The sequence below is a fragment of the Aquarana catesbeiana genome, linkage group LG05 (genome assembly GCF_042186555.1).
Source record: "Aquarana catesbeiana isolate 2022-GZ linkage group LG05, ASM4218655v1, whole genome shotgun sequence".
Lineage (NCBI taxonomy): Eukaryota > Metazoa > Chordata > Amphibia > Anura > Ranidae > Aquarana > Aquarana catesbeiana.
The window spans coordinates 568,115,157-568,131,888 of record NC_133328.1 but is presented as its reverse complement, the minus strand read 5'-3'; the positions used below and the strand labels follow the sequence as shown (position 1 = coordinate 568,131,888).

Here is a 16,732-nt window from a genome sequence, read left to right as displayed (position 1 = left end):
TAGGAACATCGTACTGATCAGCACAGCACACATAATGTTCTTAAACGTCCTTCCCAGAGGCTGCAATGATGTCCCTGCCAGATTTTCTGCAAATCATCCATAACACAACACCCCCCCTCCTTATAGCAAAAAATGTTTTTCTCAGCTTTGCAGACATGAGTGCTTGTAGTATACTGTAGGTGCTCCTATAGATACAATATACAGTATGTATCCCATTTCATAATAAGCCTTGCTTTTCCTTTGTTACTATCAGGCAGTTGCATCAGAAAGCCGGATTATTGCATAGAGCAGCCAGCATGCTCTGATAAACATTGAGCAACTGGTATTTACCTAAATCTACTTCCTGTGCTATACATCCTGCTCTCAGATTTCTGGAGATAAGCAAAGAAAGACACGTTGTAGCATGGTGATGTAAGCACAGTGCAAACCCCTGCTATGTGCAGGTCTGTCTTTAATATTGATTAGACCCTGGGCAAACATTTTCTTGCCCCCCCCATGCAAATCCCTCCCCCATACTACCCAAATCACTACATAGAACCCCCATTCTGCATACTACCCCCATAATTACAGGACCACCCTCCCACATTATTGCACAGGACCCCCTCCCTCATACTAGGCCCATCACTACAAAGGCCCCATCCCTCCTACTACCCCCATTACTACACAGGATCTCTCCCCCATAATTCCCCCATCATTACACAGCCCCCCTCTATACTATTTTGCCACTCACTAACCATCAGCGCCCTGCTGTTTCTGCAGAAAGGAGGGTTATTGTCGAGGGTGGAGAAGCGTGGAGGTGGGTTATTGTTGAGGGTGGAGAAGCGTGGAGGTGGGTTATTGTTGAGGGTGGAGAAACAGGGAGGGGGGTTATTATTGAGGGTGAGAAGCAGGGAGGGGGGTTATTATTGAGGGTGGAGAAGAGGGGAGGGGGGGTTATTATTGAGGGTGGAGAAGCAGGGAGAGAGGGTTGTTATTGAGGATGGAGAACAGAGGAGGGGGGGTATTTTTGAGGGTGGAGAAGCGGGATGGGGGTTATTATTGAGGGTGGAAAAGCAGGAAGAGAGGGTTAATATTGAGGGTGGAGAAGCGGGGAGGGGGGTTATTATTGAGGATGGAGAAGCAGGGAGAGAGGGTTGTTATTGAGGGTGGAAAAGAGAGGAGGGGGGTTATTTTTGAGGGTGGAGAAGAGGGAGGGGGGTTATTATTGAGGGTGGAAAAGCAGGGAGGAGGGTTATTATTGAGGGTGGAGAAGGGGGGAGCGGGGTTGTTATTGAGGGTGGAGAGGTGGGGAGGAGGGTTAATATTGAGGGTGGAGAAGCAGGGAGGGCGGTTATTATTAAGGGTTGAGAAGCAGCGAGGGGGTTCTTATTGAGGGTGGAGAAGCGGGGAGGGGGGTTATTATTGAGGGTGGAGAAGCGGGGAGGGGGGGTATTTTTGAGGGTGGAGAAGCGGGATGGGGGTTATTATTGAGGGTGGAAAAGCAGGAAGAGAGGGTTAATATTGAGGGTGGAGAAGCGGGGAGGGGGGTTATTATTGAGGATGGAGAAGCAGGGAGAGAGGGTTGTTATTGAGGGTGGAAAAGAGAGGAGGGGGGTTATTTTTGAGGGTGGAGAAGAGGGAGGGGGGTTATTATTGAGGGTGGAAAAGCAGGGAGGAGGGTTATTATTGAGGGTGGAGAAGGGGGGAGCGGGGTTGTTATTAAGGGTGGAGAAGCGGGGAGGGGGGTTGTTATTGAGGGTGGAGAGGTGGGGAGGAGGGTTAATATTGAGGGTGGAGAAGCAGGGAGGGCGGTTATTATTAAGGGTTGAGAAGCAGCAAGGGGGTTACTATTGAGGGTGGAGAAGCGGGGAGGGGGGTTATTATTGAGGGTGAAGAAGCGAGTAGAGGGGCTATTATTGAGGGTGGAGAAGCAGGGAGGGGGGTTATTACTGAGGGTGTAGAAGAGGGGAGGGGGGTTATTATTTAGGATGGAGAAGCGGGGTTATTATTGAGGGTGGAGAAGCAGGGATGGGGTTGTTATTGAGGGTGGAGAAGCGGGGAGGGGGGGTTATTATTGAGGGGGGTGGAGAAGCAGGGAGGGAGGTTATTATTGAGGGTGAAGAAGCGGGGGGGAGGTTGTTAGTGAGGGTGGAGAAGCGGGGAGGGGGGTTATTACTGAGGGTGGAGAAGCAGGGGGGGGGGGTTATTATTGAAGGTGGAGCAGCAGGGAGGGGGGGTTATTATTAAGGGTGGAAAAGCAGGGAGGGGGTTACTATTGAGGGTAATACTGTCATACTGCACTTTTGAGATGCAAATGTAACCTCGCCACAAATGTAGCAGACGTTATCTGCATTGTTTACACTGTTTCAAGGCATCATGGCTTCTGAGGGAAAATATCACACAGCCGTTCCTTGGAAATGTGAGGGAATGACATTTTCACAAGGCACCAGATGTACAGTGCATTCGAAAAGTATTCACAACGCTTCACTTTTTATACATTTAAATTAATTTCCTCAAAATTCTACAAACAATACCCCATAATGACAAAGTGAATTAAGTTTGTTTGAAATCTTTGCAAATGTATTAAAAATAAAAAAGGAAAAAAGGAACGTGCTCTTGAGCGTCTGTGGCACAAGACTAAGTCTCTCAAAGACTTCAACCAATACAAATCTGCCCTCCAAAAATACTATTCTTTCCTCCACACTGCCAAGCAAACCTATTTTACAGCTCTTATTAACACCTTCTCATCTAGTCCCCGTAAACTCTTCTCTACCTTCAACTCTCTACTTTGTCCTCCACCCACTGACTCACTCACTGCCCAGGAGATCGCTAATCACTTCAAAAACAAGATTGATACAATCCGCAATGAAATCTCCACTCTACAGGTATCTCCCCCAGCTAAGACCCCATGTCAACAGGTACAACTGACACTCCCCTATTCAAATCTGCTACTACAGACGAAGTTGCTAAACTCCTTTCTATCGCCCACCCAACCACCTGTCCCCTGGACCCCATTCCCTCTCATATGCTACGGTTTCCCTCTGACTCCATCCTACACTCTCTAACCCACATCTTCAATCTCTCCCTCACCTCTGGCATCTTCCCCAATGCTCTAAAACATGCACTGGTCAACCCCATACTTAAAAAGCCGTCCTTGGACCCTACCAATCTTAACAACTTACGCCCTATCTCCTTGCTCCCCTTTTCCTCTAAACTCCTTGAACGCCTGGTTTACAACCAACTGAGTGACCATCTCATTAAAACAACCTTCTTGATCCCCTTCAATCTGGATTTCGCCCTCAACACTCCACAGAAACTGCTCTTTTAAAACTCACAAATGACCTACTAACTGCAAAAACCAACGGACACTATTCTGTACTCCTACTTCTGGATCTTTCAGCTGCCTTTGACACGGTTGACCACCCCCTCCTCCTCAAAAAACTTTACTCCCTCGGTCTCCGTGACTGTGCTCTTCAGTGGCTCTCATCCTACCTATCCCTACACACCTTCAGTGTCACTTACAATTCTACTTCCTCCACTCCTCTTCCCTTCTCTGTCTGGGTCCCCCAAGGTTCTGTTCTTGGACCACTTTTATTTTCAATCTACACCTCTTCCCTGGGTCAGCTGATAGCCTCTCACGGCTTTCAATATCATTTCTACGCTGACGACACACAAATCTATCTCTCCACCCCTCAACTCACTCCATCAGTCTCCTCACGCATAACTAACTTACTAACCGACATATCTGTATGGATGTCACACCACTTCCTCAAACTCAACTTGGCCAAAACCGAGCTTATAATATTTCCTCCCCCAAGAGCCTCTTCCCCTGACTTCTCTTTCAAGAGCAATGGCACAACCATCCACCCGTCCCCACATGTCAGGGGGCTAGGTGTTATCCTGGATTCTGAACTCTCCTTTCAGCCCCACATCCAGTCACTTTCCAAAGCTTGCCGCCTCAACCTCCGCAACATCTCTAAACTATGTCCCTTTCTAACCAATGAAACCACAAAGCTCCTGATTCACTCCCTGGTTATCTCTCGCCTCGACTACTGCAACTCCCTCCTCATTGGCTTACCTTTAAATAGACTATCCCCCCTTCAGTCCATTATGAATGCTGCTGCCAGACTCATCCACCTTACAAACCGCTCAGTGTCTGCTACCCCTCTCTGCCAATCCCTCCATTGGCTGCCACTCGCCCAACGAATTAAATTCAAAATACTAACAATACATTACAAAGCCATCCACAACTCTGCCCCCAGCTACATCACTAACCTAGTCTCAAAATACCAACCTAATCGCCCTCTCCGTTCCTCCCAAGACCTCCAGGATTTCTCCCGAGCCACGCCCATCCTCTGGAATTCCCTACCCCAATCTGTCAGACTGTCTCCAAATTTATCCACTTTTAGGCGATCCCTGAAAACTTTCCTCTTCAGAGAAGCCTATCCTGCCTTCATCTAACAGCTGCACTATTTTCTCCATTAGCTCATCCCCCACAGCTATTACCCTTTTGTATACCTTGACCCTCCCTCCTAGACTGTAAGCTCTAACGAGCAGGGCCCTCTGATTCCTCCTGTATTGAATTGTATTGTACTTGTACTGTCCTCCCTAATGTTGTAAAGCGCTGCGTAAACTGTTGGCGCTATATAAATCCTGTATAATAATAATAATTTAAAAAATCCCATGAACATTAGTATTCACAACCTTTGCTCAATACTTTGTGAGTATGATGCTACAAGCTTGGCACACCTATTTTTGGGCAGTTTTTCTCATTCTTTTTTGCAGGACCTCTCAAGCTCAAGCTCCATCAGGTTGGATGGGGAGCAAAGGTGCACAGCCATTTTCAGATCTCTCTAGAGATGTTCAATCGGTTTCAAGTCTGGGCTCTGGCAGGGCCACTCAAAGAAAATTAATGTTGTCAGTTGCGAAGTAGCCACTCCTTTGTTATCTTGGCTGTGTGCTTAGGGTCATTGTCCTGTTGGATAATGAACCTTCGGCCCAGTCTGAGTGCTCTGGAACAGGTTTTCATCAAAGATGTCTCTGTATATTGCTGCATTCATCTTTCTCTCGACCCTGACTACTGTCCCAGTTCCTGCTGCTGAAAAACATCCCTGCAGCATGATCCTGTCACCACCATGCTTCACTGTAGGGATGGTATTGGCCAGGTGATGAGGAGTGCCTGGTTTCCTCCAGACATGACGCTTGCCATTAAGGCCAAAGAGTTCAATCTTTGCTTCATCAGACCAGAGAATTTTGTTTCTCATGGTCTGAGAGTCCTTCAGTTGCCTTTTGGCAAACTCCAGGTGGGCTGTCATGTGTTTTTTACTGAGGAATGGCTTCCATCTGGCCACTCCACTGCAGAGATGGGTGTTCTTCTTTCCTCTCTCCACAGAGAAACATTGGAGCTCTGTCAGAGTGACAATCGGGTTCTTAGTCACTTCCCTAAGGTCCCTCCCCCCTGATCGCTCAGTTTGGCCGGGTGGCCAGCTCGAGGAAAAGTCCTGGTGGTTTCAAACTTCTTCCATTTATGGATGATGGAGGCCACTGTGCTCATTGGGACCTTCAATGTTGCAGAAATGTTTCTGTACCAGTCCAGGTGTACTCCAATCAAGTTGTAGAAACATCTCAAGGATGATCAATGGAAACAGAATGCACCTGAGCTCAATTTTGAGTGTCAAAGGCTGCAAATACATATGTATATGGGATTTTTTCTTTTGATTTTTAATAAGTTTGCAAAGATTTCAAACAACCTTCTTTCACGTTGTCATTATGAGGTATTGTTTGTAGAATTTTTAGGAAAATAATTAATTTAATCCATTTTGGAATAAGGCTGTAACATAACAAAATGTGGAAAAAGTGAAGCGCTGTGAATACTTTCCGGATGCACTGTAACTGTATGATGCTTAGATCTGACCAAGACAAATGCACCTTGCAATCAATAAAAGAACAATAAATTACAGTTAGGTAATAATCTTTAGTCTCAAAGTGAAGATAAATGTATACACGTCCATGTGGTACCATTTTCATTGTTTTACTGTACTTTGTCGAGAAGTTACGAGGCATCATGATCATCAGACACCTCCCTCCCTTGCAGGCAAATATACTCACCTGTGTATAAATCTTTATTGTGAAATATCTTGAAAACTTTAGCCAACCAGCACCTTTATCACCTGTTTTCTAATTCATGTTATCAAAATATGTAAGAATTGGCACATTTTATCTCGGAGGTCGATAATTTCCCAAAATTTGTAGACCAGTATTGTTTTACCCTTTCGAACGGGAAGGATGCCTGTAATTGTTGTTGGGTACTCGAAGAAAGATTAATTCCAAAAATGTCAGATTTATTATAGTTGATTTTAAAATTTTAACTTTCTGTATTTATCCAGTTCTGTCATTAGTATAGGAAGTGATGTGGCAGGGACTGCATATAAAATAGGATGGGCTATCCTGAAAGTTTATTTTAACCTAATAATAAAGGTTATTGGGGTCAATTCACTAAGAGTTGAATAACGGCCACAAAAATGAGGTAAAATACCGCATGCGGTAAATCAGTTGTGAAAGTTCAATTCACTAAGAATTTACCGTTGCATACCGAATGCGGTATTTATTCTATTTAGCGGTATTACCGGGATTTGTCAAAAACAACCTGAGGGTGGGGGACCCCCAGGTTGTTTTTTGACAATGCTGGTTGCTAAGGAGCGGGCTGGGAGTCGGCCGCCGCGTCCTTAACAACAGGGGACTCATCAGCTGTCAAGGGGTTCCCCGCTGACAGCTGAATGTGAAAAAAAAGCTGACAACTAAAAAAAAAAAACCACCAGCATCAGGCCCCCCCCCCCCAGTCCATTCCAGGCCCATGGTGTAGTATAGATTTTAAGGGGAACCCCACGCCAACATTTTTTTTTCGGCTTGGGGTCCCCCCCCAAAATCCATACCAGACCCTTATCCAGGCACGCAGCCTGGCAGGTCAGGAATGGGGGAATGAGCGAGCTCTGGGGCAGTGGGGTTCCCCTTAATATCCATACCAGACCTGAGGGGCCTGGTATGGACTGGGGGGAGACCCCATGCTGTTTTTTTTCTGAAATTTGAAATTGTCTGCTTTTTTTTTTACATTCAGCCGTCAGCAGGGAACCCACTGACAGCTGATGAGTAACCTGTTGTTAAGGACGTGGCGGTCCACTGCTTAGCAACCAGATATTTACCAAAAAGCAGTGTGGGGGTCCCCCGACCCTCAGGCTGTTTATTGACAAATATCGCATGTGATATTTACCGGCACATTTTTTTTCCCGGTAAATACCGCATAATCTTCATTTGTTTTTTGTGAATTGGACTTTATTTACCGCAGTAGATAATTTATGCAAATGATTAACCCGATACCCTTATCACATGCAGTAAACCTTGGTGAATTGACCTCCTAGTACCAGAGCACACAGTAGTGGTGACAAGGACAGTCATCCAGGAGGAAACGTATCATTGACTGCCTTTTCAGAGGAGGGCAAGGACGGCCTCACATGTAAACTGGATAAAGGAGTGTCTAAGATTTCTTTGATACAGCCCATAGGGTGAGCAAGGGAAATCTCTCTGTGTATGGGCAGCTTTACAATCCCTGACTGTAGTGGAGGAAAGCCTTCCTCTCTCATGTCTGCAGCCACACTCCAGCCCACTCCCCTGTATATCAGTGCTGCTCCCCTCTATATCTGTGCTGCTCCCCTCTATATCAGTGCTATCTCCCTCTATATCAGTGCTGTCCCCTCTATATGGGTGCTTCTCCCCTCTATATGGGTGCTGCTCCCCCTGGTCCTAAGTGCTGCCCCCCCATATCAGTGCTGCTTCCCTCTAGATCGGTGCTGCTCCCCCTTTTTAGGCTCTATATGAGTGCTGCTCCTCCCTACCAGGCTCTATATCAGTGCTGCTCCCCTGTATCAGGTTCTATATCAGTGCTGCTCCCCCCTATATCGGTGCTGCCCCCTCTATATCTGTGCTGCCCCCCTCTACATGGTGCTGCTCCTCCCTACCAGGCTCTATATCAGTGCTGCTCCCCGTATCAGGCTCTATATCAGTGCTGCTCCCCCCCTATATTGGTGCTGCCCCCCTCTATATGGTGCTGCTCCCAAGTATCATGCTCTATATCAGTGCTGCCCCTCTCTATATGGCGCTGCTCCCACGTATCATGCTCTATATGAGTGCTGCTCCCCCCTTTTGAGGCTCTATATGAGTGCTGCTCCCCCCTTTTGAGGCTCTATATGAGTGCTGCTCCCCCCTTTTGAGGCTCTATATGAGTGCTGCTCCCCCCTTTTGAGGCTCTATATGAGTGCTGCTCCCCCCTATATGAGTGCTGCTCCTCCTTATCAGGCTCTATATCGGTCCTCAGTGCTGGGTGTGCAGAGTCTGTCCCCAGGTTACAGGCAGGTCACACACAGCCCCGCCCCTCCCCAATGCGCTCCGCTTTGTGTCTCCGCTCCGAGCCCCGCCCCCTCTCCAGCTTCACGCTGACTGACAGACACACCAAAACAAGGTGACGTCACCAACGTACGAGCCGCTTCAAAAAACCGGAGGGGCGGGGACAAATCCTGAGAAAGACAAAGGGGGGGAACCGGGAATGGTACGGTCCGCTTGTTTCAGTAATTTTATCGGTCAGGATATAAAAAAAATTGACGTTTATACAGACGGTGTATTATACATTGAGTTTATTATGCATAAAGAGTGTGTTAGCACAGAGGAGGAGATGAATTAGCGACGTGTCGGACATTTCTCCCCCCCGTGAAATTAGGGTGGTACGGTCGGAGCAGTCTCTACGTCACCCATTGTTTACAAACCAGCAGCAGCAGTGGCCGGTCCGGTGTACGCCGGGCGGAGTGTCACACGGTGCTGGCTCTGCTCGGTGTCAGCATGCCGTGCCGGAAGGAGAGCTTCCTGCTGCTGGAGCAGTCGGTGACGGTGGGTTCCCAGGAGGTGGACTCCCTGGTGGCTCGGATCGGGGAAGCCCTGCAGCTGAACGCCCACAGAGCTCCGAGCTCCTTCGGCATCAAACCCGCCGCCCTCCCCCGGCCCCCCTCCATGTGCTCGTGTGTCAGGGGAAGGACTACGCCGTACCCGGTGTGCACCCCCAGAGCGGCGGCACGATGTCATCACCACCAACCGGCCGGGGCCAGGCACTGTCCGGGGGGAAGCAAGCAGCTGTGCGGCCGGGGCTGGGTGAGGAGGAGACCGGAGGAAGATGACCCCCACCAGCTGCTGCAGGAGCTCCTCCTGTCCGGGAACCTCATCAAAGAGGCCGTCAGGAGGCTACACCTGGTCGGGGAGGCTGATGTCACCAAGGGGGGCTGCAATGTCACCGAGCCCCCAGAGACCACCGTACAGTGATTGGGGGACTCCTATCGGTAAATGACCGACTGCCCTGAAATGATCAGAGGACTATACCTTTAAATGACCGCACAGACATCACCGTGCAATGATCAGAGGACTATACCTTTAAATGACCGCACAGAGAAGAGACCGCTGTGCAATGATCAGAGGACTATACCTTCAAATGACCGCACAGACATCACCGTGCAATGATCAGAGGACTATACCTTCAAATGACCGCACAGACATCACCGTGCAATGATCAGAGGACTATACCTTCAAATGACCGCACAGACATCACCGTGCAATGATCAGAGGACTATACCTTTAAATGACTGCACAGACATCACCGTGCAATGATCAGAGGACTATACCTTTAAATGACCGCACAGAGAAGAGACCGCTGTGCAATGATCAGAGGACTATACCTTTAAATGAACGCACAGAGACCACCATGCAACGATCAAAGATCTCCACCAATGGATGACTGCACAGAGACCGCTGTGCAATGATAAGAGGACTATACCTTTACCTTTTAAATGACTGCGCAGTGTAATGATTAGAGGACTCTGCCATTAAATGACCGCACAGAGACCACCGTGCAATGATCAGAGGACTATACCTTTTAAATGACCGCACAGAGACCACCGTTCAAAGATCTCCACCAATGAATGACTGCACAGAGACAGCCGTGCAATTATAAAAGGACTATATCTTTAAATGACGGCACAGAGACCACCGTGCAAGGATAAGAGGGCTATAACTTTTGTAAATGACCGCACATAGATGGCTGTGCAATGATTAGAGGACTCCAGTATTAAATGACTGCACAGAGACCACCGTGCAACAATCAAAGATTTTCACCAATGAATGACTGCTCTGCAATGATCAGTGGACTCCACCAGTAAATGACTGCACACAGACTGCCCTGCAATGATCAGAGGACTCCACCAATGAATGATCGTACGCAGACCACCAGAAAATGACCGCATACAGACTGCTGTGCAATGATCAGAGGAATGAATGAATGAATGCACAGAGACTGCTGTACTGTTAATAGAGGACTCTGCCAATAAATGAATGCTTAGCGAGCACCATGCAATGACTGCTGTGAACATGACTGCTGTGAACCCCTGTATTGAATGATCACACCGTGCAATGATTGGAGAGCTCTACCGTTCAATGATTAATGGACTCCAGCATTCATTGATCACAGACCTCCAGCGTTCAGTGACAGCAGAGAACTCCACTATTCACTGACAGCCTTCATCGGACATCACTGTGCAGAGAGAGCCATCATCGTGGCACATCACCATTTACTGGTGGCCTCCAGCAGATATATGCAGTGACAACCATGATCCATTACCATTGTGTGCCACCATGTCTCAGTGGATCCCAGTGCAGTGAATTGGGGGGGTCCCTGTGCAGCTGCAGCATATGAGCTCTGCTGTGATGACAGCACCAGAGGAGCACCCCCATCCCCTGCAATACTGTGCTGCCCCTGTGCAGTGGAAGGGACCACCATACAGTCTATCAGCAGAGCCCTTTACTTGACTGGCAGTCTCAATCAGAGTGACACCTAACATCCCTGTGCCATCACTACTGAAAACAGAAGGTGACACTAACAGTCTTCAGTGTACATCCCACATGCAGCTTTGCCTTTGTTCAAGCAATAATGGGGTGTAGGTTAAAGCTTATGAGCATTACATGCTGCTCCTATGCGCTCCCTAAAGAGCAGATGATACATGATCTACATGGTGGATGAACCCGATTGGTGGTGACACCTCTCCTGTCAGCACTCATATTGTGAGCTGACCTTCCCTTCCTCTCTTGTTTTGTAATGAAATGCCAGTGATCATTCATTGAACGGCCAGGTCCAGCCATGCACTCGCTTCTGATGATTACAGAGAGGAGCCTTGTATGGTGGCTGCTTTTTAAAGAGACTTTGTCATGTATCTTAAACCAAAATAACTCCACATACACACTTTGAGCCAAGAGGATCATGTTTTGTTTTGGTGTCCATCAACCTCATGAAATGGAAGATCGTATAAAGCTAGTGATCTGTTTTTCTTCCTCTTCTTCTTCCTTTTTTTTTTTTTTTTTATTGCTAGCCACAAAGAAATGTTTTTTTTTTTTTTCTAATCTAATCTGTGTTCTGGACCACCCTACCCCCAACAGTGCGCATTGTCCACCCACCCTTCTTATCCAGGTTTTGAAGGTGTCAGACGACAAGGCTGTGAAACCTCAGGGACTAATAATTATGGGAAATCTACGACAAACCAAGACTAAAATCTTATGTGCGATTTGCCATCGAGCCAGTGGCATGCCATGGAGTTTGTATCGGTTTATTTCACTTATTCCTCTTGGTATATATGTATTTTTTATCTTTTTTTTATCATACTTGAAGAGGTTTACTCAGCTTGACCCTTCTAGGGCCTCCAGTTTGAACAATTGCATGCACTGTTTACTAATTCCTTTCTTATTTAAAGCAAAAAAAAAATTCTGGTATTGAAAAAGGAAAAAAAAAAAACAATTTTGTCGCATTTCATTTTGCATAATACGCACAGGCTACATGCACCACTACATAATCCTGTTCAATGATCCCAAAGGATTCTGGGTAGGGGCGTGTAAATGAGCACCTGACGGGTGTTTGTGTTTTATTTTTTTTCTCCTTATTTGGTATTGCGTAGTTCTCGGCTTCTTGTTTACACTTTGCAAGAGGAGACCGACTTGTGTTTGTGGTGTTTTTATTGTTTTGATGGGCACAGCTTGCTGGCTTTACTCACTGAAGGTCAACCCTTGCTAGGTCAGTTGCACAGCCCAGGAAACCCAATCCCCCCCCCCCTTTTTAATTTTATTATTATTTTTTTTATTAACTAATGTGAAACTCGCCACACATTTTTGTGTGCTGCAGCCAAATAGGATAATTTAGTGTTTAATTTGATGCTTCTTTGGCTCACTTTTTTTTTTTTTATTTGTTTTTTTTTTTAGAAAATTACAATGGGGTGATTTATTGAATGCCTACATTAATGGGGGTTTTGGATTATTGACACTACCTTGCATCCAGAAAGAGCCATGTCAGGTCTATGTGTACTGTGTCTGGATGATCAGTAATACAAAAAGCTCCACTCAGTGGTGAGCTACAGAAATAATCACTATTGGGTTGATTTACTAAAACCGGAGAATGCAAAATCTGCTGCAGCTCTGCATAGAAACCCATCGGCTTTCATATTTATTTATTTTTTTTGTCTAAGCTTAATTGAACAAGTTCAAGTTAGAAGCTGATCAGCTACTATGCAGCGCTGTACCAGATTTTGCACACCCCAGTTTTAGTAAATCAACCCAATAAGTCAGCCAAGGAGTATGTATACCCTTCTTCTTTTTTTTTTTTTTTTTGACATGGCAGATTAAGGATTACAGATTATTTAATTCTAGAACAAATACTCTGAACACACACACACTTCATAATGTTTGCTATTCTGTTTCGATTTTAGAGAAGTAAGTAAAGCTGGCCATATGCAGTGTGAATCCTGTTTCCAATGAACCAGACAGAATTGAGCCATGGGTGGCCCTTTAGTCAGCCTCCTGCTTAATATTCTTCAATTTGAAAATCGAAGGAGCTGGGCAGAAAATTGCGTTGGCCTGACAGTGGCTGCATCCAATCCCCTATAAGCCACTGATAGGGTATTGTGACAGTTGCTGGCTGTCAGAATACAATAGCTGGCACTGCAGCTTCATCTATCCATGCTGTTTAAGCTAGACATACATGGATCAAAATTAGACGGTCCAACAGGGACTGGCAGAATTTTGATCCATGTATGGGCAGGCTGATTGTACCCAAGTCTAGCATGCGTTTACTGCCGGTGAATATAGCCGCTAGCAGTAAGCCTTGTTCCAGCCGGGAAAGCTCCCTACGCCCCCTGCTGGCAGATCACAATAGCAGTGCGGGAGGTGTTCCCCCATCAACCCTGAATGTATTTTTCGGATAATTGAGCATTTTTATTTTTTTTTTTTTCTTTTCACTTGTGGTGGAAGGAAAGAAAATGTAATGCTTGATGGTCTACCTTAGTGTGGATGGAGGAATCAAGTAATTTCTTTCTTTCCGCTTGCAGTTCTAAATGAGAGAAATCTTAGTGTATGACCAGCTTTAGATGGGTTTAAATACAAAACTATCCTCATCACTACCATAGCTTACCTTATGCAATGCAAGACTGGTTCTGTTTTAGGATTCATTTACATTAGCAGCAAGGACAGCTGCTCTTCTGAAAAGCAATCTACACTCAGAATGCATGTTGGAGGCATTTGACGGGTGGTGAGGATGCATTATGTCTCTCTCCTCTTCACTGTCCATTTTAACCCCCTAAATGCAGCACTACTGTAACAAAATGGCTTGCATTGTGTGCTCTTGCAGTACAGGCCCTGTTGACTTGAATGGGTCATGTTCAGCGGGTGGTAGTGCCCCCCCCCCCCGAGCGTTACAGCAGGTATATTTCCTGCCATGGCATATGTACACAGGGGGGATTCTATTGCAGCTAATGGGGGAGTGGTTGAGTGGCGGTAAAAACATGGCTCAACCATGTAATTTCCCCACAGGCCCTGTTGAATTGAATGGGTCATGTTCAGCGGGTGGTAGTAATATTATAATACATAATACAACAATAATAAATAATACAAAATATTCTACTCTTTTTGTTGTCCCTTTTGCTCTGCCCTATTTGGATTGATTTCAGAAAAATGACTTATAAGTGGGGTTGTTGCATATAGCAACTATTGAGATATAGAAGATGATTTACTAAAGTTAAGAATCTACACTCAGTAAATTGTGTATATTCATTGAAATGATTCAATTATGTGAAAAGCTAATTTCTGTTTACTTATTTCATCTTACACATGATTGGGTGTTCAAAGTAAACAGAAGTTTGTATTTTGCGATTGGATAATTGAAGCCGTTTTATTCACACAATTTAGTTAGTTAATAAAATAACTCCTTTAGTAAATCAAACTCTATCTTTCTCTATTGCATTCGGCAGCAACTCCCCACTCATGCTGCTTCCGAAGGGCAGTGTATTTTCTCTGGTCATTTAATATGAATAATTTGTTTTGATTGTTCTGTACAGTTATGGGCCATGGATTTAAGCTAAAAAAGTAAAAAAACTTGAACCAATGGTCATTTTGTTAGTGTTGGCCATTGGAAAGTGTACCCTTCGTACCGAAGTGATAATGACTTGTGTTCCTGGAGTTTCAGGATTTATAAATAAAATGTGTACAATAAATCTTTTTTCTTAATACTTTGTGGTTTATTGAGCCTTTCTTTTTTTTTTTTTTCCTTTCCATCAAGACTTTAACGAAGACACTTTTACCACTTCAGTACCAGCCTGTAACCATCCCTTGACAAGCCATTTTTCAGTGCTGTGATAGTTTGATAGACAATTAGTCATGCAACACTGTACCTAGAGGACTTTTTTGTTTCAATGTTTTTTTTTTATTAAATAAGGTTCATAAAAATACATAAACTTGCAGAAACATGTAAGTACAAATGGTAAACGGGTAACAAAATAGAGCCATCTGCAAATTGCTATAATGCTAGCCATAGTAGTGCATCTAATTTATTTTGGTCGCTGTACGACGATCAGAGGTCTCAAACGGGCGGCCCCCCAGCTGTTGCGAAACTACAAGTCCCATGAGACATTGCAAGGCCGACAGTTACAAGCATGACTCTCTCAGGCAGAGGCATGATGGGACTTGTAGTTCCGCAACAGCTGGAGGGCCACCAGTTTGAGGCTCCTGCGGGCCTACGTCATACATGTATGGAGAAAAAGAATATAACCAAAAGGGAAAAAAAAAAGCTTACTATTACACATTACATAAATAAACTGGGTATAGTTCTATTGCCCCATTATGAGGCAAGAGGTGACTACGGCAACTCAAGATATACGTACCCAGGCGTTCTCAACCTGTGGCCCTCCAGCTGTTTTTTCGAAACTACAAGTCTCATGAGGCATTGCAAGGCTGACAGTTACAAGCAAGACATGATGGGACTTGTAGTTCCACAACGGCTGGAGGGCTACAGGTTGAGCACCCATATATTACACCTTTCCAAGGGTGAAGATGTTTAATCAATTGAAAACATTCAAGTGTATCATATTGAAGCGGAGTTCAACCCAAAAGTGCAACCTACACTACATATGCTTTCTCCAAATCGCCCCCCCCCCTCCCCTTTGGAGACATATTTGGCACCTTTCAGGGGGAAGGAACGTGTACCCTTCCCCACTTCCAGAAAACTGCGCTGCTGTCCCTTGGAAGTTCCGCCCCCCCCCTCCTTCCTTTGCCACTGGGCCAGTTGGAAAGCGCAGCACGCTTTGCACATGTGCAGTAGGTTTCCCTTACCTTGAATGGCAGCGGAAGCACCCGAAAATAAATCGGCTTTGGGTGCCGACATTGCGGGAACCCTGGACAGGTAAGTGTTCTAATATTAAAAGCCTGCATTTGTAGCTGCTGACTTTTCATTTTTGTGTGTGTGTGTGTGGGGAGGGGGGGGCAGAAATCCTCTAAGTGCAATCTGTTAAGAAAGTGGATCCACTCAACCCAGCTAGCACACAGCCTCCAAGATGTCCATCTCAGCCAGGTGACTGTAGATATCTGATCAAGGGGTTCCAGACTTTGTCAAACTTCGCCTGCTTGTGTCGAAAGATGTTGGTAATTTTTCATGAAGCATTATCCAGGATATTTTATATTTTGGTAGCTACATAATTGGGGGTAGAAGTTTTTCAGGCCCAGGCTATAGTTATTTTTACCACTAGGAGGATAAAAAAAAAAATGAGGGCTCAAATGTGTCTGGGGGTCTCGCCTGGAAGGTCACTAAAAATTGCTGTCTTGGCATTTTGGGAATGTTAACACCAGTCACTGAGTAGATAAGAGTAAAAATTCAAATCCAAAAACATTGGAACTTTTGGGCAGGACCAATAAACATGATACATAGTTCCCTTCTGTCTACATCCTCTATAGCAGTGGTCTCCAAACTGTGGCCTGGGGGGGGGGGGGGGGCGCATGCGGCTCTTTGCTTGTCATTATCTGGCCCTTGGCACACACTTCCTCTGACTTTAATATTGGGGCATATTGCTGTTACTGACATCAACAATGGGACACTATTCCTCTCTCTGATAGTAATGATGGGGCACTATTTCTCCCATTGATACCAGTGATGGGGCAGTATTTCTCCTGCTGACACCAGTGATGGGGCATTATTCCTCCCACTGATACCAACGGTGGTGCAGTACTCCTCCTAATGCCAAAGATGCACTGTTTACTCCCACTGTTCCCAGGACAATTTCTATTTCCAATGGCCACAATCTGGCCCCCCTAAAATCTGAAGTAAACTGGCCCTTTGTTTAGAATGTTTGGAGAAACCTGC

The 16,732-nt window shown here is 45.6% G+C and overlaps 1 protein-coding gene across 1 annotated transcript; it reads left to right on the top strand.

Moving 5' to 3' along the window:
* The first annotated feature begins 8,759 nt into the window (after window positions 1-8,759).
* On the top strand, window positions 8,760-14,609 carry FRAT2 (FRAT regulator of WNT signaling pathway 2). Its single transcript, XM_073631986.1, has 2 exons — window positions 8,760-9,396; window positions 9,446-14,609. The coding sequence occupies exon 1, from the start codon at window positions 8,866-8,868 to the stop codon at window positions 9,337-9,339; it is 474 nt and encodes a 157-aa protein (XP_073488087.1). The 5' UTR covers window positions 8,760-8,865; the 3' UTR covers window positions 9,340-9,396; window positions 9,446-14,609.
* Window positions 14,610-16,732: the final 2,123 nt, after the last annotated feature.